This window comes from Protomyctophum bolini, assembly GCF_963924005.1.
Source record: "Protomyctophum bolini genome assembly, chromosome: 7".
Classification (NCBI taxonomy): Eukaryota; Metazoa; Chordata; class Actinopteri; order Myctophiformes; family Myctophidae; genus Protomyctophum; species Protomyctophum bolini.
The window spans coordinates 30,421,042-30,446,003 of record NC_137868.1 but is presented as its reverse complement, the minus strand read 5'-3'; the positions used below and the strand labels follow the sequence as shown (position 1 = coordinate 30,446,003).

General features: G+C 43.8%; 1 protein-coding gene across 1 annotated transcript in view; it reads right to left on the bottom strand.

The window, feature by feature from the left end:
- cobl (cordon-bleu WH2 repeat protein) overlaps window positions 1–24,962 on the bottom strand; it is a 90,361-nt gene that overhangs the window by 20,152 nt on the left and 45,247 nt on the right. The window contains 2 exon segments of the mRNA XM_080768883.1: window positions 4,368–4,544; window positions 10,433–11,102. Coding sequence (XP_080625009.1) covers window positions 4,368–4,544; window positions 10,433–11,102 — 847 coding nt within the window.

The window sequence follows — 24,962 nt, the reverse complement described above, 5'->3', positions numbered from 1 at the left end:
GTGTGTGTATGTGTGTGTGTGTGTGTGTGTGTGTGTGTGTGTGTGTGTGTGTGTGTGTGTGTGTGTGTGTGTGTTCGCACATGCACGCACACTAAAATTGCATCATGTAAAAGGGATGAACCGAGACCACCGCCCAGAACAGAATCATGTCATTGATAGATCATGCGCTCCATAATGGCGCATAAGGCACAGTGTGCGTCTAGGTATCTGGTTTCCAACCCAAGCCAAACCACTGAGGATAGGGAGGGAGACGTACGCTGTCCAACTATAGATCTGCACATATCACATCACCAAAATATTGACCCACAGATATCACATGGCCTTGCCTCATAACCTCATCTCAGCATGTCGCTCATCAATCAGCCTGTAATCCATACGCTCATCTCTACTTCGTATAGTCCTCTTACCACATTCTGTGTGTCCTCTTTTAACCCTCCCCTGTTCTCAAACAGACATGACTGGATACCAATGCCAAAATACAAAACCCCTTATTTACAGACAAATACAAAACACAACAGAAAAAACAACAATTTGATTGAACGGCAGGTTGAAATTAAAAGTGCTTGGCTTTCACTTGCACTGTTTGTGTCCTCATCTTAATCAAACTAAAATCCTCGCATTGAGAGAGGCAACATATCAAGCAAATGAAATTAAGTCAGAAATGACTTAACCACTTTCACCTTGGCATCCCTATTTTGGGTATGCCAAATGTAGCCAATTTTTCCAACATCTTCAGAAATAGCAAAAATAGGAGATCTACAAGCTCAGAAAGCACTGCAGTGCCACACATTTTAAGCTGGTAGATTAGCTATTTTAGATATTTGTTGTACAACAAGGTGTATAGGGCCAAAGTGGTTAAGGGAGGTGCTGTGAGGTCCAGCGAAAGCAGCAAGGATGAATTGAAAGTCCAAAGTGAATAGAGCAGCTGAAAAGTTCTGACTTGAAGGACCACAGGATGAGAAATAGGTCCAATTAGGAGGAAAAAAGCAAAAGGAGCAGACGAGGAAAGGGAGAGGAGGGCGGCAGGTGGAAAGGAGGAGACCTCATGAGCGGGGTTTGGAGCGGGGCAGACGGACTGGCCCACAGCAGTACACTGAAAAGAGGACATGAAAAGAATAATGAAGATGAAAGACAGTTAAATGGATTAAACTAAAGCACATACACACACATCTCTCAACTGAAAAAGTCCCAATCTGTGATTTTGTGAAACAGCGTGAACATATATAACCTGACGCTGCCAGATCCAAAAAGCTTGCTACACAAATTTGTTTCACAGCTTATTTGGATATGGGATCTCGGGAGCCAATTCGATGACGGGGCTGTTCCTTTTTTTCAAGATACTTGGTAGATGATTGGATGGGGCCGTCTGTCTATCACTGTGTGGGCGTGCAAACACAACCAATCATATTGACGTGTCTGTATAGCTTCACATCCGGTTTCGCACATATCCCGCCCTTAGCTCACGCTGATTGGTTCGGTACGAAGCAGATATTGGACTCAGCTCAACTCCGTCAGAGATCCCAGATGAGTGTTGTGTTGGGGAATATGTTTCCCCAATACCGCCCTCATCTGGCAGCGTCAGGTTAGAACATATATCCTATACGAAGAGAAGATACTTTATTAATTCAAATAGGATTAATAAAGTATCTTCTCTTTAAGTGACCGGATCTCCCTCTTTTTTTATCAATTGTCTTATCCCGACTGATCCAGGAGCACCTTTTTACAATAAGACATTCTGTCTTTACCTGTGCGTCTCCGGTGAGCACCTGCAGGTTGTTTCTTTGCATATAGCCAGTTTAAAGAAATGTAGGCATGAACCTTTGCTTTTATGAAATAAAAAAGAGACTGTTAGCGTTTATGGAAAAGGCTTCTGAACATATATTCTGTTGCTAGTTTGACCATTTTAAATACTCTTTAATGTTAAAATAACTTTAATATCTTTTAGAGCTTGACTTGTACCAGGCATGTGGCTCAGGGTTAGGGCAATATGAGAACCCAAGGAAAAACAGTGCCTCTTTTCCTTTGAATTTGACAGAGTGAACAGTCTGTCTCGAGAGACTAGGGTTAGAGTAACCTGAGTTCACAGAAGTTCTGGCATGAACACGGAAGGGGCGAGTAGGTTTCACGCCTGATCTATACAAAAAACAGGCGATCTAAAAGCTCACAATGTATAAATCAGCCTTAGTTTAGAATAAGCCAAATGTTTGCCAAGAATACAAAAATGAAATCAGTCGTGTAGACTGAGAACTTGCATCCATGCAGTTAACAGTTCTGAAGACGTTTATAGCTCTGAAAATCCCTTAATCTGAAATATTGTGCAAATCCTGCAAGAAGCTTTTTGCAAAATATTTCCTCAAACAATACAATACCTTTTATGGTAAATCTAATGCCTGTGTATGTGTTTCATTTTAAAGGGTTACCTCAGGCCTATCCATTGCTGTTGGATTTTTTATCTAGCATGCATATTTAGTCGTAACCGTAACTGTTGATTACAATCACTGAAACTCCAAGGCTTTTGATTTCAATACCACAATGAATTGCATTCTTTTTTTAATGAATTGCATTTTTATAGCGCTTTTCTAAGTGCTCAAAGCGCTTTAAAATGGTTCATTCATTCATACATTGGGAGGTGAAGCAGCGAGCAGTCGACGCCAGCGTCCTCACTTCCCACATTCACACACCAATGGTGGCAAGCTCACACCGACCAACTCATTAGGCAATGTAGGGTTCAGTGTCTTGACCAAGGACACTTCAACATGTGGACAGGAAGAGCCAGGATTCGAACCACCGACCCAGGGATCATTGGACGACCTGCTGTACCTCCTGAGCCACAGCCGCACAATCATTTTAATACCATATTTTACCATGTTGCCACCCAACGCATGCACACACCCACACATGCACACACACACACACACACACACACACACACACACACACACACACACACACACACACACACACACACACACACACACACACACACACACACACACACACACACACACACACACACACACACACACACACACACACACACAGTATATACAGTACATACTGTAATGCAGAGGTGAAAGAGTATTCAAATATAATACTCAAGTACGAATACTGTTGTTACTTGACTTAACTGCTATCCAAGTGGTCACTTGTGTTGAACGCTAGCCAAGTAAAAGAACAGCTCTTTTGAAAACTACTCCATCACATCAGTTACATCCTGATGCAACAGTTTTATCATGAATCATGAATACATTGCACCAACCAGTGACCTTCTCCAAAGTGGTCTCATTTATGAGAAAGCTTTCTTACAGATTGCCATACAAGGCGACTATTATCATGATTGATATCTAACAGCATGGTTCTGGTTCTCAGATGTAGTTAGGACCCAAATGAACCTTAAACGGGTCTGTAACTGCTAGTTAAAATTAACATAACCCTGGCCTAATAATGCATATCAAACTGGATCTCCTTGACATTTAAAAGTTTGAGAATCACTGGTTTACTTTGCCAGTTTTCCATGTCAAAATGTAAATGTAGTTGAGTACACATCACGTTGTGAGCTAGCAGTTTGGTTATTTTTGGCACAGGACAGGATAAAAGGCTCTTCTTGATCGGCGTCCTGACCGGTTGTCCCCAGCAGGATAAACAGGTCCCACACATATTGGTTAAACCCATTTAGACCTGGACCAGATTCTACAAACATTTTGTCATGATTTAGAAGACATTTAATGTCTTCTAAATCATGAAAGTTTTCAGAAAACCTATGTTTCTATGTCAATGGTTCTCAATTACCCCAAAAATTATATTTAATTGCCCGCTGACCCCCATCTCAAAATATGTTGTCCCCCCCCCCCCCACCCCAGAAGCAAAGACATGAGTTAAAAACGTTTGCTCTGAAAGAATATATATTCAAAGATTTGAATCTACAAGCTATTCTGAGGGGTTCTCGTCCAGAATGTGTTAAGGAAAACAACGACTATTTAAACCGCCAATGCTGCAATGCTGTTCACAGTGTGCATAAACTGCATATATGACATACTTCATAAGAGAATCCAACACACATAAACAAACATACGTACATAGACACAAAGATAGGGGCAGCATAAGGTAACCCTGTACCCAACAGGTAAGAGTAAATTACACTTCACAGCATACACACGCACAGACTCACGCGCACACACACATGCGTGCCTGAGAGAAGAAAAAGAAACATTACGCTACTGGAAAGATAAAGGTAAAATATCATGAAAGACAGGATAGCAGCTTCTGAAAAAGGGAATAAAGATGATGATACAAGGAGAACAAAAGATGAAGGAACAGCGCAGGAGGACAGTGGAGGAGGCATACTGTCCATCCAATTTGGAACCTACAGTGAGTGGCTGCTTCCTCCGTCTCTGTGGGGATCTGTGGGGACGAGCTTGTGTCTGTGAGCTCTAAGGGAGGGGACACTGGGGAGGGGGCAGTCGGGGAGGGTGGGAGGACAAGCTGGGGCGGCTCCTGCACCGGAGCGCGGCGAGGTTTGGGTGGCACCGGTCGATCAACTGCACCTGGAGGAGAGAGAGTGCATGCAACACGGCAAGCAGCAGTGGTCAGTACACAGAACCAGAGAAACATAAAAAACACTGAGGGGAAAGCAACATGGATCTGCAGGAGTATAGTTAACCCATTTAGACCTGGTGGTGCAACATATAGCTTTGAATCCGGGAGCTACCTCTGTGTCTCATTAGTTGTTGCTATACAATATACATGTAGCAATTTTTTAATAAGAATTTGAAGGTTTTCAGAAAGTTTAGGTTATGTTTAAGAAGGCGTTTTTAGAATCGGCCTCAGGTCTAAATGGGCTAACTAGAGAGTATGCACATGCATCACTTTTCCATCGGGACACTCTTCTAGACTGAGTGGCAAAACATTGAGCAGCATGGATCATTGGAGTTTTTTTCTAAATTGCACATAATGCAGGAGGCAGCAGGACATTGCGTTATTGAGAACGAGAGCTTACAAACTCTGAAAAATAGAATTTCTTGACAGAAAGTAGCTCATAACTAGTGAATGTTTATGAAACAAAAACAAAGATAATTCAAGCTTTCGGTACAGCTGCAATGTTGGTGAGTATAACGTTGTTTAATCAGATAGGACTTTTATGTTTGGATGTATGGGCTGTCAAGGCCAGAAAGTCGTATTTCGACACTCAGTAGGCGTTCCCGCATAACTTCCGGGTATGATGTCAAGCAAAGCTATGTGAAACCACCTTCTGGAAACAAGGACTACAGTTATGCATATAGCCTATTGAATGATATTCATACGTCGGCCAAGTAAGTGCAACATGGCAGTCTGGCGTATGGTCTATCTATTATATAGTAATGCTTCAAAACAGCCAAAGAAAGAAAGAATTGGCCGCATCTTCCCAAAACATGCGATGGATCACAGTCTCAAGATGTGGCCGAGTTTTGTGTACTATCATCAGCAGGTGCTGTGTACATGCTATTCTATATCAATGTATACGCTATGGGAGCAAGGGACTGGAACAGCACTCAGGGCTTAAATGATAAACTACATCATCAGCGTTGACAGTTAGCACAGACACATGAAGTGCCACCGCGTTGGGATGCCATTTCATTACGGTGGCATTTTCTTCCCCACCCTTCCCAATATGAGAGGAAAATGGCCGCTATGTGAATAGACAGGTAGTCTATTAAGTTGTGAGATTTGTGTATCTCATCCATCCAGGGAGCATAAAGAACAAAGTTCATAAATTACAATGTATTTGGCCAGCAATTGTAAGTGATTCAGTAAGCCTTTTAACTCCAGCAGAAGCTTCTCTCCTTTCTCCCCTTCTCTGTGCTGCGTTTCAGCCTAAGAAAGCTTCTTTCACCCTGACAAGGTCAAGGCAGATGATTGCCCACCCTAGAGCCTGGGTTCTGCGTATGGTTTCTTCCCATTAAAAGGGAGTTTGTATGTTTGTTTTTCCTTGCCACTCTCGCCAAATGTTTGCTCAGGGGGGAAACATTGGGTTTCTGATCTACACAGTATGTAATGTGCCTTGAGACAACTTGTTGTGATTTGGCACTGCAATACATTTTAATTAATTTGCATTCCCACAAGAGAGTCTGCTGCCTCACAAGCTACCAGCCTAGAGAGTGGTATAAAGTTTAATTCCCACTAAAGATCTTCCATAAGTTAAATGTGCAAAAAATAATGTGTTCGCATCTAGCACAGCATAATAACATGAAGATTATCATGGGGCTGGTGTATACCGTACATTAGTAAACAAGCACAGGATAGAGTACACACAGTAGTACTCTCTCCAATAGCACTGGTAAAGGCTTGTTATTGAGAGAGAGAGAGAGAGAGAGAGAGAGAATTGTTTGCCTATTAGTGTTTGGAGTGGGTCATCCATAATTGATGATAACATTCAATAGCATGAACTTTAAGGTATTTACATGAGAGTACATTAATGGCCCCTGGTAGAATACATAATTTCGAATACAAATACTTTACATAATTGTAGTTTTTTTTCGTTGTTTTGTTTTATCTTTAAAAGATCATCCTAAATTCTATTCTAGAATTCTAGAGTCTAGACTATTGCAGTGCATTTTCAGCCAGAACAAAGAGAAAATGAAAAAGAGTGGAATCAGAAAACAAGAGAGGAGGGAGGGAGAGAGAGAGAGAGAGAGAGAGAGAGAGAGAGAGAGAGACACACACACACACACACACACACACACACACACACACACACAAGGCAGAAGGGTAGATTCATTAGGGAGAGATTCAGAAAGCGAGAGAGAGGGCAGCACAGACTCTTTAGAGTATCAGGGAGTGGACATACAGCAGACACTAAGTCTACACATTATAAAGCGTCAGCTGTAGCCTGTCTAATGCACTAACCTACTCGTCCTTCATTCTCTGTGTTCCTTTCATCCTCCTCTCTCTCTTTAAACCCCTCTTGTCTCCTCCTTGCTGTCTCTACCCTGTCATCCCACACAGTAAGATATTGAGTATTCAGGGCTTTCGTTCAGACTTACGTACATCAAAGGTGCAGGGCAAAATGCATTAGTTTGCTGAAATTCTGCGCTTGCAAGGTGTGTGGAATTAATGTAACTCTGGTTATGCAATCAGCGAATGGGACTGAGTTCTAGTCACATACATTCTGAGTTTGAAGCAGTGTAACTGCCATGATGTTTTTAAACTGAATTTATTAAAAGATCAGAAAGAGACTGAATTGAGGTACAGATAAGTGAATAAAATTAGGAATCACAAAATGTTTTCCTCAAAACAGACGGCAGGTTTGGGTGCCTTGTATTACAGCTTACTCATTGTGCGTTAAACTATCCCTTTTGAACTGAGTGTTTGACTGTACTCTGTTGCGTTTTTACATTTTGTTTTTGTTCACCATAATGGTTCATTATCCTGGGGCAGACACAACAATGTCAGCTGTGATATTCAAGGTGCGGTGCTACTGTACATTATATTCATTCAGATGCCAGACAGTGAAGGATCTTGATTATTGCTGGATGGCAACACACTGTGTTGGAGGTTCAAGGTCATTTCATAGAATAATCTAAAGCCTATGCTTTAATTATGTCTTTCTTGATTATCTCTTTTATAAGAACTATGGGTAAACTGTGCCTATTTGTTTTAATTATTATTAGGTGATGTTTCAGCCATAGCCAGAATTAATCATTTTGACTGGCTCCTAAATTTAACAACATAGCTGTCACCCATTTGCACATTTAAAATTGAGTAATCCACCAATCTGTGCTTAGCAACCATTTCTAAGTACTACTTCGTCCAACATCAAACTGGGGTAATGCAGAAAGCCTGGTGATGTGAGGCTAAGCTGGGGAGAGTGGAAACATGCTGGATGGAAATGTGCTGTGACAATGTGAAGCTTCCTGACATCACATTCTCCTGGGTTCCAGCCTGATCCGCTACGTGTTTTGTCACTCGCTACTCAGTCTGGCCAGCAGGCAGCAGACTCGCATTTCATAACGTCACCTGTTACGTAGCCACATTGTTGCTGATACGTCATCAGCCAGCGCCACTCTATCCACTGTTGAGAAAAATAGTGCCAGTTCGAGACTAAACCTACAGTAAAAAGTAAACATTAATTTGATTCAGTAGTCCACTGTCAGATTCACTAGTACAAAAAACCTGACAGCTGTGTGGGGCGAGTTTAGTGAACGATACGTACTGTACGTTGCAGGGCAACAGCAGTGCAGTGCTGTAGCTGCGTGGTGCGCATTGATACGTCAAATTGGTGTTTTTTCCCCAACCCGCACCACAGACCAATCAGAAGCCACGGGTCCATTTCACCGTTTAACATGTCCTGAGACTGAGTAGGGAGTGACAAAACAAATCCACAGGACGCAGCAAATCAGGTTGGAACCCAGGCTATGGTTTGTCTGTCTTCATCTGGGTTTTCTGAAGAGAAACATTGATCAAATATTTTGCCATTTATTTATAATTCCCTCCACAAGCTACCACAGATTTTAAATAATTTTAGGAAGATCCGCCATCCTATGTTTATTGGTGCTAGATCTCGCCAATGATTCTGGAACAGAGACAGGGCGATGAAAAATGCCCCGTTTGGGAAATTGTGTGGCTTGTGACGATTATGTTCAATATTTTGTTCAGTGACCGTCCGTTACGGCTACGGAATTGCTTAGAAGCTGTGTTCATGTTCACTCTCAGAGTGGAATGAATAGACGCCATCCTACTTCAGTCTCCTAAAGGCGAGCATGGAATCCTCTTCGGGTTTAAGTAAATGATCACGCCGTCTCAAGCAAACTTGAGCCACGAGAGAGCAAACTCTTGATCTTGAGTTGCCGTATTGAACGTTGCGAAGTTTGCTTAGCCGACTCAGCCCCGTTCCAGTTGCGACCCAATATGGACAGAATAGTTTGCCCCGACTGCCACTCAAAGTGGCTACTGGCCAATCACAGCACATCCTTGCACATGTGCACTGGCCAATCAATCACAGCGGGTCCTTACTCAAACCCAATGAAGATTCCATGCTCGCCAGATAAAGAGGCAGCCCCCTACAGTACGGTATGTCACACAGATAAGGGAAGTAGACTTTGTCTTGGACATAAACCTGCCTTCGCAAATTATTTGAAAGGCAATGGCATCTGGCATGCTGATTCTATTAATGCAACGCTCAAACCACACGAACGAATAATGTAACGGGTAGCACAGGTGTTTTAGGGATAAGGCTGGTGTTGCAAGATAGCAACTCGGCCTGGGGATGCTAAAAAGAGACAGAGACAGAGAGAGAGAGAGAGAGAGAGAGAGAGAGAAATGGAGAAATTAGAGAAAAAAAACGAACTGGAAATAAAGAGAATTTTGGGTGAAAGGCAATTCTGTAAGGTGATATTCAGGATTGTCCTACGGGTGAAGAGAAAACCAGCTCCACTAGTTATTCTACAGCAGTAACACATACTCGTATAGACAGACGCACGCACGTATGCACTCACTCACCCCCCACATTAAATATGACAGTTGAAATGTCATATTATATATTGCTGTGGACTGACAGTTCAGATCTGTAGGGCAGACATTCACAGCACAGTAAGCACATCTTAGATTATTCATTATTATATAAACCTCTTAGGGCGACGTGTGACTGTTTGACTTGCTTTTCTAACATACAGAAGGCATGTTTAGGTTCACAATTACTGCTGGGGTTGGGCTTCGGAGATGTACAGCGATGTGAATTTGACATGATAAGGTTGAGTGTTTTGTATGACTACGTGTGACATGTCAGCGGAATCAAAGTTACAATAAATCACTGGCAGACATCAAAATGAAGAGGTGATGAATATACGTAGCGGCATCACAATATGCCAAGATTCCAAGCTGATCTCATTACAGCTATATCGCCTTTGGCACTGTGTCTATTGTTCAGCTGTAAACACAGACAGTAGTTACCTGCAGGTGTATCCGTTTGTTATCTCTGTGCAATGATATAATTATTAACACTATATTGATATTGGATTTGTAGATGTAGATAGCTATCTGCCCGCACTGTTGTGTTACGTTACTGTTGTGTTACTCAGTGCAAAAGACACGCACATCCTCGACCTACTAGGTAGGGTGCTGATTCTGAATAACATAAAAAGCCCACCTTGTAGAAAACATAAAATCCTCTCATCAGCTAGCTATTTGCACAAATGTATTATAGTGATGTTTCGAAGGCTCCTCAGATTTCAAAATAGTCTCAGTGCTTCAAACGGCACTATAATAAATCTTTGCAAATGAGAACTACCTAATGTGTGGATTCCTTTTAATCTTTTCTACACGTTATAGATATCTACCAACAGTGTTGCATCCTGTCAGTTTCTTCCTGTGGATAGGGTATATATGTCCCTAAACACCCACAAGTAAATCGTGTGCGTGTGTGTTGTGTCATGAAAAGGTATGATATGATTAGATTTACCGATGGCGCTGTGTCTGTTATTTTCAACCTCCTCCATTTTCAGATTGAGGGCCGACTCGGTCTCCGATCCCGAGCCGCCGGCGACCGTCGCCTCTTGTTCCGATTGGTCGATGCCGCTGACGCCGCCCTGCTCCGATTCCTCCATCGTCATCCCGCTGCTGGGGGTGGAGCTGGCGGTGGTAGCGGCCGCAACCGCGGCCACAGGCGCGCCGCCCAGCGTGCTAGTGCTGCTGCTGCTAGTGCCGCCACGCAGGGAGCCGCCCGCCGCCGTGTCCAGGTCGCTGTCTGAGTCGTCGATGCTGTGGCTTAGTTCAGAGCTGGAGGAGTGCAGGGTGGCCATGCTGTCCACCGTGGTGCTGCTGGGGGCCGGGGAGCTGGGGGCTGGGGAACTGGGGGCCGGGGAGCTGGGGGCCGGGGAACTGGGGGTCGGCGTGGCGGGAGAAGGTTCCGCCGCTGTTTCAGGGGAAACCTTGGCCGTCGTCACGCTGACGGCCGAGGCCAGGAGGACCTTTGTGCGGCGGGCCGGGGTAGGAGTCTCCTCATTAACGGGGGTATTACTGGGGGTGTCGGGGAGGGGGGTGGCGTAGCTTGAGGTGTCGTCGTCAAAGCTCGGGGTGGCAGGGGGAACTGGGGCCTTTCTCTTCCTCTGCTGGCTTTCAGAGCCGACCATCTATGAGAGAGGCAAAGAGCGAGAGAGAAAGTGTAAGGAAAAGATATTCTGGTGTGTGTGTGTGTGTGTGTGTGTGTGTGTGTGTGTGTGTGTGTGTGTGTGCATGCGTGCGTGCGTGCGTGCGAGTGTGTGTGGTCTACCATCTGACCATAAATCAGCCTTTAAATTCTGGGTGCCAGGGCTGAAGTACTACTAAGTAATGAAGTGGATGTAGTTTTGGCAGGGATGGGCCTGCTCACATCCATCAGAGTGCCAGCGTTCCTTTTAAATTAGCCAACAAGAAGACATACAATATCTGGCAGGCATACAGTAAACCTGATGCAGTGCTATTTTGCTGTATTTTCCTTTTTTCTGCAAACTGTTAATAAAGTATTCAATCAATCAATCACCCATATGGTCTTTACCATAGATATAAAATAATAGTTGCCTCATTGGTCGCTGCAGTTCGTTGGAGCGATGTGTGTTGAAGGAGGGGAGGAAGTACGCGTACGTGTGGAAGGCACGTTACGTCACGCTGCCACTCAAGTGATTACTGGCCAATCACAGCGCATCATTTTTTCCGGGACTTATCAGACCCGAACATGCGCTCTATGACGCACGCTCATGCTTCCGCTGGGCTTCGCAAGGAATCTCGGGAATGTTTTGCCCCCCCCCCCCCCGTGAGCCGGAAAAGGGTGTCTACGTTTATGTCTATGGACTTTACGGTCCAGAGTACGAGAAGGAATACATATAACGGCAGATGGAAAACAGTCTTGTGGGCATGGCTGATGGAAAATCACCTCGGGCTTCACCATCCCAGTAAAAGCGGCAACAAACATGATTGTGAAGTTGTTCTTTTGCACCCACAGGTGATGGGAGTGTTCATTCCATGCTCTTGTGGATGTTCAACTTTTCTACGAAACCAGATTGCTCAGAGCTATAGTGTCAGTTCTCTGCAGCACAACTGTCCTCCACTCCTGAGAAGTCTCGTGCTTAACCCATTAAGTCCTGAGGTCGTCCACATACTAGATGACCAAAATGGTGCGATGGTCGCCCACATACTAGATGACCAAAATGGTGCGATGGTCGTCCACATACTAGATGACCAAAATGGTGCGATGGTCGTCCACATACTAGATGACCAAAATGGTGCGATGGTCGTCCACATACTAGATGACCAAAATGGTGCGATGGTCGTCCACATACTTGCAACACATCCTCCTCACCCCTCCCCCACTAGGCATCGTGAGCTTGTAGTTCTGCTATTGTCAAAAGATTTTTTACACGTTTGAAAACTTGAAATGGGACATTCCGCATAATGAGTACTTTGTACTTTCGATACTTTACTGACATTTTGATGCCAATTATTTTGAACTTTTACTCAAGTAAATTTAGAATTCCGGACTTTTACTTGTAACTGATTATTTCTACATTGCAGTATTGCAGTATTAAGTAAAACACCACTACTAACTAACTAAGTAACTAACTAAATATTCTCTATATGAAAGCCTTATCTGGCTGCAGGAATGAACCTGCAACATGCCTGGAGCAGCATGCAGTGGAGGCAGGCTGAGAGCAGATCAGGCCACCTTGCCTTTCAGCGGTACGTTGGGTTCACACAACGTGAACTCGTTGAACTCAATGCATGGCATGCTATGGAAGTTGAAGAGCCCCCCCCCCCCCCCCCCCCCCAAACCCCCTCTTCTTTCTCTCGCCTTGTCTGTCCCCCCCCCCCCTCACACACACACACACACACACACACACACACACACACACACACACACACACACACACACACACACACACACACACACACTCACAGTGAGTCCCTCTGGCATTCATAGATACATGAATACAGACATACCAGTGGATGTGGGCCAAAGTTGAAGCTGAAATGGATGACTGACTTGCCTACGAAGACGGATGTGTGTGTTAGTGCGCGTGTGCATGGATGTGCGTGTGTGAGTGAGTCTCTGTGTGTGTGTGTGTGTGCGTGGATGTTTATGTGTATGAGTGTGCATGTGTCTGCGTGTGTGTGATGCTGCCTGCAGAGTGGGAAACATAAGACTGCAACCCAGCCCCTGCTATGAAAGGAGGAGGACCAAGGCCTCAACACACGCACACACGGCACGCATGGCGTGCGCGGCTGCGAGCGCACACACACACACACGCGCGCGCGCGTGCACACAGAGAGAGAGACACACAGTATGCTGACCCAGAAGCAAGCACATACTGTAGTACAAACAAACAATCGTGCAAACAACACAAATTGTCCCTCATATGCACACACACGCACACACACACACACACACACACACACACACACACACACACACACACACACACACACACACACACACACACACACACACACACACACACACACATGCAGAAGAAGGAACAGTATATCTCATATCTCAGGCTGTGCTGGGGTATATGGATTAGGGGGTTGCTAAGGGTTGCAGGGTTAAGTGTGTGTTGCTCTCATGGGCTTAGTGGCGCCATGACTGGGAACGCAGCATGTACTTAGGATGGTTCTAGACTGAAGCCACAACTCTGTATTACACCACATTTCAAGGTCACCCCTTGCATTAAGTCAAGCTGACTTAAGCATGCATGTGTGTCGTGTACATCTCTGGCATTGATTTAGAAATATTTCACAACAAGTGCATTTTACTACTGTTACACAGACATAGAGGCCAAAAACTGTATTCTGCGGTGACAGTAGCCATTGCATTGCCTCATTTTGACAGTGTTTGTGGATCTTGTTGACAGTGCCTTATTGCTGTCGGAGGTGAAATGTGCAATTACTTTTGTCCCCAAAGACGATAAGAAGATATGCTTCATTTATTCTCTGTCACACAACAGCATCGCATATAGCAAACCTACAAGGTCACAACGTTGTCGCATCTGTGAGGCGTTATGAGCTTCACCAACTTCACAAGTTCCTGTTGTCAGGCCAAGGTGATACAAAGTGAAATCAATCCTATGGTATGTATGGGAGCACAAAGCAGTGTAACAGTCCTTGATGTTTCAACATGGCAGGACGACATATTACAGCAATAATTCAAACTAAACTATGGTGATCGACAGAATGTGTTTCAACCCCACTAGTCTTATTTCTAAGTCTACTTACAGGACATTAACATCACATTTTAGTTCCTTTTGATTTCTCTACATAACTGTCTCAGCTATTGGTGCACAAATGCGCCTTGCATGTTGTGTGCCCCCCTGATTATTAATAACATCTAAACATGTAACATGTAAACACAACATGAACATAGTACTCTTATTATGCATATCGCATTCTCGCCAATAAATATTTTAGAGTAAAAAAACGACAGGAAAAAAAAAACTAAAAACGAATGGTTCAAGACCATTAATTAAGATTCGAGTGCCAACCCTAACAAGCGGTCGAACCCTGAATGTTCGGGGACAGCCTTACTGTCTAGACAGGGCGCACACATAAAAACCTATAGTATGTACTTTGTTGACCGGTGTGCCCCAGGGGTCTGTACTTGGTCACCATCCTCGTTTCCCTCTACACCACTCGTTCCATCTGGAAATAGCTACTCACAATGCGTCGCATTGCAAGTCTTGTGAGATGTTGTAAGCTTGTACTGTAGATCTGATGTTAGCCTATTTTCACTGAATGTTCACCTATTATGATGTGTCCAGAATAGGGATGATAGAGTGCATGTTGTTACAGTAAAGCAGTAGTTCTCAAATTGTAATTGCATGTTGTTGCCTTTTGTCAAGGCTACGTTATTTGTTTTAATGCAATGATCACACGCACGTACGCACACACACACACACATTTGATATTATACTTACACAGACATAATATTGATCTAAACATAGGCCTAGTGTATATGGATGACGTATCAGTTCTAGCATGAGTCACTAAAGTGTGCACGGGTCGCACGCACGCACGTGCGTGCGCACACACACACACACACACACACACACACACACACACACACACACACACACACACACACACACACACACACACACACACACACACACACACACACACACACACACACACACACACACACACACACACACACACACACACACACACACACACACACACACACACACACACACACACACACACACACACACACACACACACACACACACACAATCTATAAGCTCACAATGCAATGTGTTTGTATATTTGTAGATATGCTACATTTGCACACAACACCGCCACACAATTAAGTATAATTGTCAGGCTTTAGTCGGCCAAGTAGAACGTGCGGTCGGCTGGCCCAGAGTGTCTTAATAATGTGCCCGGGCCAGCGGGCCATTTATAATGTCAAGCGCAGCAGGCGGAGGATATTATAGGATTTGTTTTCAAATTCCAAGGGTGGATGGGGAACCGCTACGGCGGCGGGTCCATGCCCTGAGAAAAACAAGACGGCATGCGAGGACACGGGGCATAATTTAACTGGAGCTCGACAGCACACAAAACCCATAAGAAGCCATGCAATGTATAGGGCGGTTCAGAGTGTCCATTCAATTTTCCAGTCTATGGTTTGAGAGGGACGGGGCCCCATATGGGAGCATGTTGATCAGATAGGGCCACCCATGAAGGCTGTGCCCCGGTGGCGTGACCATTCATCAGTTGTTTTGAGGGAATGTTGATGGGCGAGGGGGGGCAGTAACAGGGCCACATCACAGCGTTAATGTGGAATGTGAAATGGAGTATGCCGTTGCTGTCGGGCAGAAACCTCTTATCTCCATATTCTAACGTTTTGTGTTTATTGGTGAATTAACGCACGTCCTCCTGATCATACTACAGCGTCTAGACCTCACACAAAAGCATCAAAAGCAGCACATCCTGCAAGATCTAAACGGGGCGCGTAACAACGCGTTTATTTTGAGCTGATACTGTAGATCTGATACTTTTGATCTTGTGGATTTCCTGAAAGGTAACAGTTTTGGACGTATGAGGTTTCCACCCGACAGCGACAATGTGTGTGTGTGTGTGTGTGTGTGTGTGTGTGTGTGTGTGTGTGTGTGTGTGTGTGTGTGTGTGTGTGTACTGTATGCGTGTGAAAGGGTACAATGGGTCTCAATGTATGTATTTATTGCACGTCTGCATACACTAGGTTAATGTGCATGTATTAGCACAAGTGCGTGTGTGTGCGCGAACGTGCATGCAATTGTGTGTCTGTGCGCAAGCACACATTTGTGTATGTGTGTGTGAGTGTGTGTGTGCAAGAGATAATAATAGCAGCTGAACTGTCTCAACCGTGAGGGCATTGAGGTCAAAAACATCTTCACAGTAGGGTGTAGGACAGTTCTGACAGTTAGTGTGTGTGTGCATGAGGGTTGTGTGGCTTTGATTGTGCAAGCAGTGTGTCCATATGAACGATGAATAGTGTGTGTGTGTGTGTGTGTGTGTGTGTGTGTGTGTGTGTGTGTGTGTGTGTGTGTGTGTGTGTGTGTGTGTGTGTGCGTGCGTGCGTGCGTGCGTGCGTAGGTACGTGCGTGTGTGGTGTGTGTGTGGCTCTAAGGTAACTGTCTGAACAATCTGAACCAATGGTAACAGTTAACAGTTAGCCAATTATGGTACATATATAGTGTGTGAACCAGGGGCCAGCTAAGGACAGGAAGCATGTGGTTGACCCAGTTCTATTGTCCTATACATTGTCCCACTAACCCACTGACACATCTGATGTTTTCTTCACCTCTATCCTACATTAACCCGTTAAAACCCCAGGCCAATTCTATTCTACAAAGTGCATTCTAATTCAGTAGTTCTCAAACTTTTTCGTGCCAATGACCCCCAGAATTGTTATGTACATGTATTTGGCCACCAACCCCCAACATGCAACGTTTCAAGATTTTCCTTAACACATTTAGGACTGAGGCTGATTCTAACCGCCTTATAAATCCTGGCCTAGATTTTCTGAAAAACTAATATTTATTCAAAAATTACAAAAAAGATATATATGTTGCATACAGTACATAGCAACCTCAAAAGGGGTTCCCGTCCTGAAGGGTAAAAACCCCAAAAGGGGTTCCCATAGCAGATGTACAATGAAGCTCAGTGCAGTGAGCTTAAAAGGATCCTTGGCTAATAAGACATATGCCTTAATACATTATAATTGGCCTGTATAACGCACTTTCACTGTCTTTCACTCAATAGTGGGTAATGGGTATACTATGCATGCATAAAGTGAGTGGCAAATCGAGTGGCAAAGTGAGTGGCAAAGTGAGTTTAACGTCACTTAATGCAATCATAGGACTTTTCTGTTTGGATGTATGTTGTTTTTTGCCACTCAGTAGGCGTTCCCACATAACTTCTGGGTATGATGTCTGTCTGTCGCAAGTCATATGTCCATGTTGGTCCTATGGTGTAATATGGAATGCATGCGCTAACTAGAAAACAACTTAATACTTCCTAAGGTTAATAATCCATCCATCCATCTTCAACCGCTTATCTGTAGTCGGGTCGCGGGCGCAACAGCTCCACCAGAGAGCTCCCGACTTCCCTCTCCAGAGCAACATACTGTAAGTGACTTCCTCCTGGGGGATCCCGAGACGTTCCAAGGCCAGTGAGTCGATGTATTTCCTCCAACTGCGCCTTGGTCTGCCCCGGGGTCTCCTCCCAGTGGGACGTGCCTCGAGGACCTCCCTAGGGAGACACCGAGAGGCATCCTAACCAGATGCCCGAACCACCTAAGCTGACTCCTTTCCATGCGAAGAAGCAGTGACTCTACTCAGAGTCTCTATCGTGTGACTGAACTTCTCACCTTATCTCCAAGGGAGATGCCAGCCACCCGTTGAAGAAAACTCATTTCGGCCGCTTGTATGTGTGTGTGTGTACCAATATATATATATATATATGAATCTACTGTCGATCGTTTTTCTCTCTTTACAATAGCTCCTCACAAAATGCCATTTCATGCCAAAAGGTGTGGAAAAACACTTGCGATACTATAAAGTTGCTAGACATATACGTACTATAGTTCACTCTTGTGAAATCTACTGTGCCATCCATTACTTTACTAAATGATTAGCCCTTCACTACTATCAATTACAATTGGATCCAAAAACTGCTTCTAGCATTGAAAGCGCAATAGATTTAGATATCAAAATGTGACTTTGAACTGACTTTTAGAATACAGTAATTTTAGAGCGACACCGGTAACACACACTCACACACACACACTCTTTCTCTCTCTCTCTCTCTCTCTCTCTCTCTCACACACACACACACACACACACACACCAGTGTTTACACGCAGTTTATGATGGGTGCATGTTTAGATTGGGTTTCATTTGATACAACGGCCTATAGCTACATGTCTACACCCATGTGAACTCCATCATGTACACTATACGCACGTGTGCACGCACACTCAAGCCAATTGAGACTAACACAAACACCTACGCCTCAACGGTTCGCCTCATCCATACTGCCGGGTTTTACACACAAGCTGTTTTGACAGCTTCAAGTGCAACAGATTCCACCCCGTGGACAGCATGCTCCTGTAGAAACGGCGGGAGACACACATCCATAGCCCTGGCCCCTAACTCAACACTCACAAATATTTGAGGTCAGCGAATAAGAACAGAAGACCTGTAGCGTCTTTACGCACTTCAATCACTCTAAGCAAAAGACTATCAGCGCACAAAATTCATGCTGACATCTGAAATGCCCATGATTTACATTAACGACAAGATGATTGATTACTGGGCAGTGGGCACCCGCTGGCCTAAGTCTACTGGAAATCCCATGAACCCAGAAATGGTGATTAATGTAAACTTGTATGATTCGTGAAGTACAGTATGGTTTAATTCTGTGTGTTCGTGCCAGAGATGGCACTCCCCATAGGGCGATTCACTGAGTGAAGGAGTTTATAATAACTAGGGGGTTTTCATGATTCTGAATCCATTCCAAGCATTAGTTTAGCACAAAAAACACTCCTTGGGATAAAAACGGCCATAGCTACTTTTTTCGTTTTCCTCCCAATGAGTGTTTTTTGTGCAAAACTAATGCTTGGAATGGATTCAGAATCATGAAAAACCCCTAGCTTCGGTTACTAGTTTTGTCACATGCTACTTAATGAACTACTGCTACGTACTTTTTGCCTTATATAGGATGTTAATGGTATGGTCACATATTATGCTAATAACTCAAATTGCTCAATGTGCAACTTTTAGCAACCATGCTTAATCTCATCTGCTAAGCCTATAGATGACATTTGAATCATATACATTAAACAACATTTCTGGGTCTAACATGGGACCTATGTGGGCTTCCAGGCCCTGGTGCATACCGTACCACTAATAGGTTACAAAGCGGCCTGACAGCGCGGCGAGGGTTCCAATGCCGATCCCGCCGACCGTTGCTCCCCGTTTTCTGTCTTAAAAAAAACAAAACATTTTTTATTATTGATTGATTGATTCATTGATTTTAGTGTGTATTAAGGTTCAGGACTCCTGGAAGAATACAGTAGTTGGACTTGGTGTAAAGTATGGCTGTCCAAGTTAACTCATTTAATCGCAATTAACTCATCGTGATGTTAATCGCGATTCATTATATTAATCACAATCCATCGCATACTTATTTAGCCTTTATTTTGAGCCTTTTGGCCTATCCCCGTAGTTTAGGACAGTGGTTCTGTTCAGTGATGTCCCAGATGTTCAAAAGTTACAATTTATTGTAATGAGAAATGTAATTATTATATACTAGAATTTAGCAATCCTAGTTACGTTGCAGCGCACTATGGGAAGAAGGTAATTGCGGGAGTTGACTCCACATGTAGTAACGGATGGGTTATTAGTTATTTTTGCATCTGCCGCTTTAGATGACCTGAGATGACTTGATTGATTGGCATGAAAAAGGGCCTGTCAGCTCAAACACACAATGCAATACTTGTTGTTGCTTACAATCATCAGTAGCAAAGTGAAATACCAACAAAAATAAAACCCTACCATTTCCATTTTCCCCCCTCTATTTCTAACTAAAGACAGTTATTTAATGAAAGTCAAGATTATAACGTAAACGTCCTGTATTGGTAGCCTATATTAGCCCAATTCCTGTGTGTGTTGCGTGCCGAGAGAGAGAGAGAGAGAGAGAGAGAGAGAGAGAGACTCCGCACGTCAAAATGAATTGGAATAAAAAACAAATGATGTAGCGCCGCTGCAGCCGCTGCCTATATGTATCGTCTGGATCGCATGTTGGTGAACTCTTGCCGTGTGGCTGTGTGTGATCGTCGGCGCGGGGCGGAGGGGGTCCGCGGTAGTATGCGTGGTAGTCCACTGTCCGCAAGTACAGTCACTGAGTCTGTTCCCCATGAAATCCTTACTGTAACATTAAATGTGTCGAAACTAAGAAAATAACAAACTATCGTACTATACTTTCAAAATGGTCAAACAATGGCTACAATATCCTCTTCTTAATTTAGTTTAGTTTTATTTTGTAGATGATCCATCGTTTAAATTAAAATAAAGAGGCTATAATAAAATTCAGACCAAAAAAAAGAGAGCATCTGTTAAACTCTAAGCTACTTTCTGGACTGCCATGGAATTTGCTGTACACCTTCCCATGCTAGGATGAACACTACTGTACACCTTCCCATGCTAGGATGAACACTACTGTACACCTTCCCATGCTAGGATGAACACTACTGTACACCTTCCCATGCTAGGATGAACACTACTGTACACCTTCCCATGCTAGGATGAACACTACTGTACACCTTCCCATGCTAGGATGAACACTACTGTACACCTTCCCATGCTAGGATGAACACTACTTGCATAACCCTTAGGCCAACATTTCCAAACAAGATGTCTCAAAATGGAATTGGCGGATTGCCATGAAACTTGGAGCAGCACAACCTGTAATTGTCTGACACACAGCAGCAGTGCCGGTGCCATTGGCACCAATGGACTAAAGACAAAATGCCACAAGAACACTGGCTTTTATCGTACGTGGAATAATTCAATACTGATGATTTGTGAATTTTGTTATAGCAGTTACATGTGGCAATTCATATCACTTTATAAGTCACTCAAATGTCTGATTGCATGTTTACAGAGCTCTTTCAGAAAGTTAGTGTGCAAGCACAGAGAACATACACATAGACAACATAGAACTGAAGCACACATTAGCAACAGCAGTGGCCAACGTTGCAGGAGGAAGAATGAGGGATGACGAGAAGAAGAGATGGATTAAGGGAGGGCTGCCTGTTTGCTTTGGCAGCAGCGACCTCCTCCATCCTTTTCCTGTGACTGATTTGAGAACACAATGTCTTCCTCCTTCAGAAAGGAGGAGAGAGATGGAGGGAAAAAACAAACAGAAATCTTACTGGTAGTTCACTAGTGTTGAACAACACGGCTTTAAAGACAGTCTAGCAAAGCAGAAAGAAAGAAAGAAAGAAAGAAAGTGAAATTGTCAGACAGAAGCTTTGCAGTGAGTTTTAAACATGCTGGTCCATAGTGGTCCAGTGCAGATTGAATCAGGGCAGTGCATTAGGGCCGATTAAAGTTAGCTACTGTTGCTGTAGATAATGATGGGACTGATGGATGGCTGAGAAAGACAAACCTCCCTCTGTTGCCAATTCTCTATTCTCCCAAAGGAATGGATCAGCAGCAGGGACTCAAGCCAGTTCTATCAATCACGCACACGCACGCACGCACACGCACACACACACACGCACACACACACACACACACACACACACACACACACACACACACACACACACACACACACACACACACACACAGACAGACATACAGTATGTGCTTACACACAACCAAGCGCACATGCATCTGCCAGCTGAAAATGCTGTGCTTACACCTTCATCTGCAATCTTACCGTAAGCTGCAATACTGGCATATAAAGAGAGGTAGCTATGTAGACAAAACACACGCACGGGTAGCACGCACACACATACCCACCCACACACACACACACACACACACACACACACACACACACACACACACACACACACACACACACACACACACACACCTTACTACACTTGTCTGAAACATCTTTGACAATCGACTCACGAGGAGCATGTGGTCCGTCGGGAGCCTGGGTTTCGATGGGCGCTGATGGGACGCTTGTTTTACAGCACCGGCGTATAGTAGGGCAGGGTCATATAACCTCACAAAAACTATGCCTAAACCTAACCTTAACCCTAACATGTAAAACAAGCACCCCCTCAGCAACCATCGACTTCCAGGCTCCGCCAAAGAGAGTCTCCCGTGGTCTGTTACCCGTGGACTAACTGCCTGAGCCCAAAGGCAGTCAGAATGTGGTTTCAAATAGAGTTTAACCACATTAACTCAGTTAATGAATTAATGTCTTTCACAATTTTTTAAGATTTGTCAAGATCTTTCACAATTCTTCAATAGCCAAAGTGCATAATAAGTGGTTAAAGACCTGTTTCACATTGATGCTACTGCCATGCCATAATTCAAAACGTGACTAATTGTCTTGCATGTAACACTCAAACAACAACACACAGAGAATCAAATATTTAATGAAACAATGGGTCTGTCTCCAATAGAAACAATGGGTCTGTCTCCAATAGAAACTCCTGCCTGGTAAATTCCAACAGCTTTCCATGACATAATAGACAAACACCTGGCCTATTAACAGAACTTTTTCCACACCACCCTTCTACACCAGTCTGTCACCACCCTTCTACACCAAAGTCTGTCAGCCTTCTACACCAGAGCCTGATAAAGAAGCCTTCTACACCAGAGTCTGTCAGCCTGATAAAGAAGCCTTCTACACCAGTCTGTCACCATCCTTCTACACCAGAGTCTGTCAGCCTTCTACACCAGTCTGTCAGCCTGATAAAGAAGCCTTCTACACCAGAGTCTGTCAGCCTTCTACACCAGAGTCTGTCACCACCCTTCTACACCAGAGTCTGTCACCACCCTTCTACACCAGAGTCTGTCAGCCTGATAAAGAAGCCTTCTGCTGTCATGGCTCATTTGTGGCAATATTTAATTTGTGGCTTTTTTATTGCTTTATTTGATAGGAGAGTGTAGAGAGACTGGAAGGGGGCAAGGAGGAATGAGAGAGAGAGAGAGAGAGAGAGAGAGAGAGAGAGAGAGAGAGAGAGAGAGAGAGAGAGAGAGAGAGAGAGATGCACAAGACATGATGACAGGAGTCAGATTCCAACCTGTCTCCTCACAACCCATAAGGAGCATGTACATGCACTAACTGGTTGAGGCACTAGAACGCCCCCACCTGCCCCCGCCACAGTTTGTGGCTTTTAAACTGAGAGAAAAGTCATCAAACTTTAATCCTCTCCTGTCATGGTTGACTTGGGTCACTTCACCAAGTTGGCGATTATGAAACATTAATGCACTTTGAAGGCTGACTCTCCTTCACCCTGTTTTTTCTTTTCTTTTTTCTTTTTGTATCACTCATGCAGGGTGTACAAATGTAGCACAATGGAGTTACAGTACAACGAGTCACTGCACCCCCAGTCCCAACACAAGGCATGCAGACTGCCCTACAGTGCCTTCTGAAAGATGAAAGGTCCTTATTAAACCTTATTAAAACTTTAGTCTATTCAGTCTCCTATCACCATTTCTTCTGCTCTTTCATTCTCTTTCATACCTTCTCCTGATTTTGTCTTTTTTTACATTCCTCCTATGTTGAACCTCTAACAGTACCCACCCTCTCTGAGAGGTGAGGTTGCCAGTCTGTGCGCTGCCAGCCAGATTTCATGCTTCTATGCCTTTTAGAAATATGACCCTTTGTGTGGTTTATACATAGTTGATGTTGGCTCGCCAGTCCAAAATACACACACCTGATACTCTTATGTAAGTCAAAGGCCTGACTTGACTTTATCTGACTTTGTTTCCCTGCTCTCTATTTTAACCAACTCTCCTCCTCTTATTCTTTCTTTCTTTCTCTCAGAATTTTCTCGACATTTGTTTTGTCTTTTCATAGATTTTTTGTACATTTTATATATCTCACACACACACACACACACACACAGGGCGCTAGCACACTTAAGCATCAAAAAACGCCTAGTCCAGGCATTTCTTCCTGGTTTTGAAACAGCTGGTGGATGGAAATGACGCTCACGCACGGCTTCAACGCTACACCCCCCCCCGCCGCCGACACACACACACACACACACACACACACACACACAATGTCTCTGAACTTCAACCTAAGGCAAAGAAGACAAGCTTCTCTTCCAGACCACAATAACAGATTACCTATCTCTGTGCAACAACAACAAGATTGTGTTGGAACCAAGTGTTCCAAAACATTTTTTTTGTGAGGGCTATCCTCACAAAAGCAAACACCGATATTGTTCATTGCTAGGTATACAGTACGGAAACAAGGATATGGAATCGTTGACAACCTCAACTGCAGGAAATACTATGCCACAGAGATAAGCCGTAAATCATAATATTCTTCCAAATTGGCTCTTCTACTACATTACTCTGCGACTTCTATTCTTGGTATAGTGTATCATCCTGTTTCAAATAAGCCTTCCGTTCCATCTAGCAAACAAAGCAACCACCCCCTTAAAAAAAAGAAAATCAAGTGGAAGGCTCTTGAGATATGCTTTTTACCAAAGACTCATGGGTAATATGGACAAAATAACAATACTTTTGAGAGAATACCTTGACATTGATATTGTGATGATATCATTGGGACTATAATATAAATATATATTTTTATTTTCTCTTTCTTTTTGTGGACTGGCTATTTGGGGATTTTTTTTTATGTTGAAAGTTAAAAAAAATAGGCCTTAAAAGACAACTTTAGTATTTTTCAGGTTCAGGTTTTAGGTTGTTATTAGACAAAGTAAAGGATGAGTGACATATTTTTTTGTTCATTGCCTGCTTTCTTTCGTT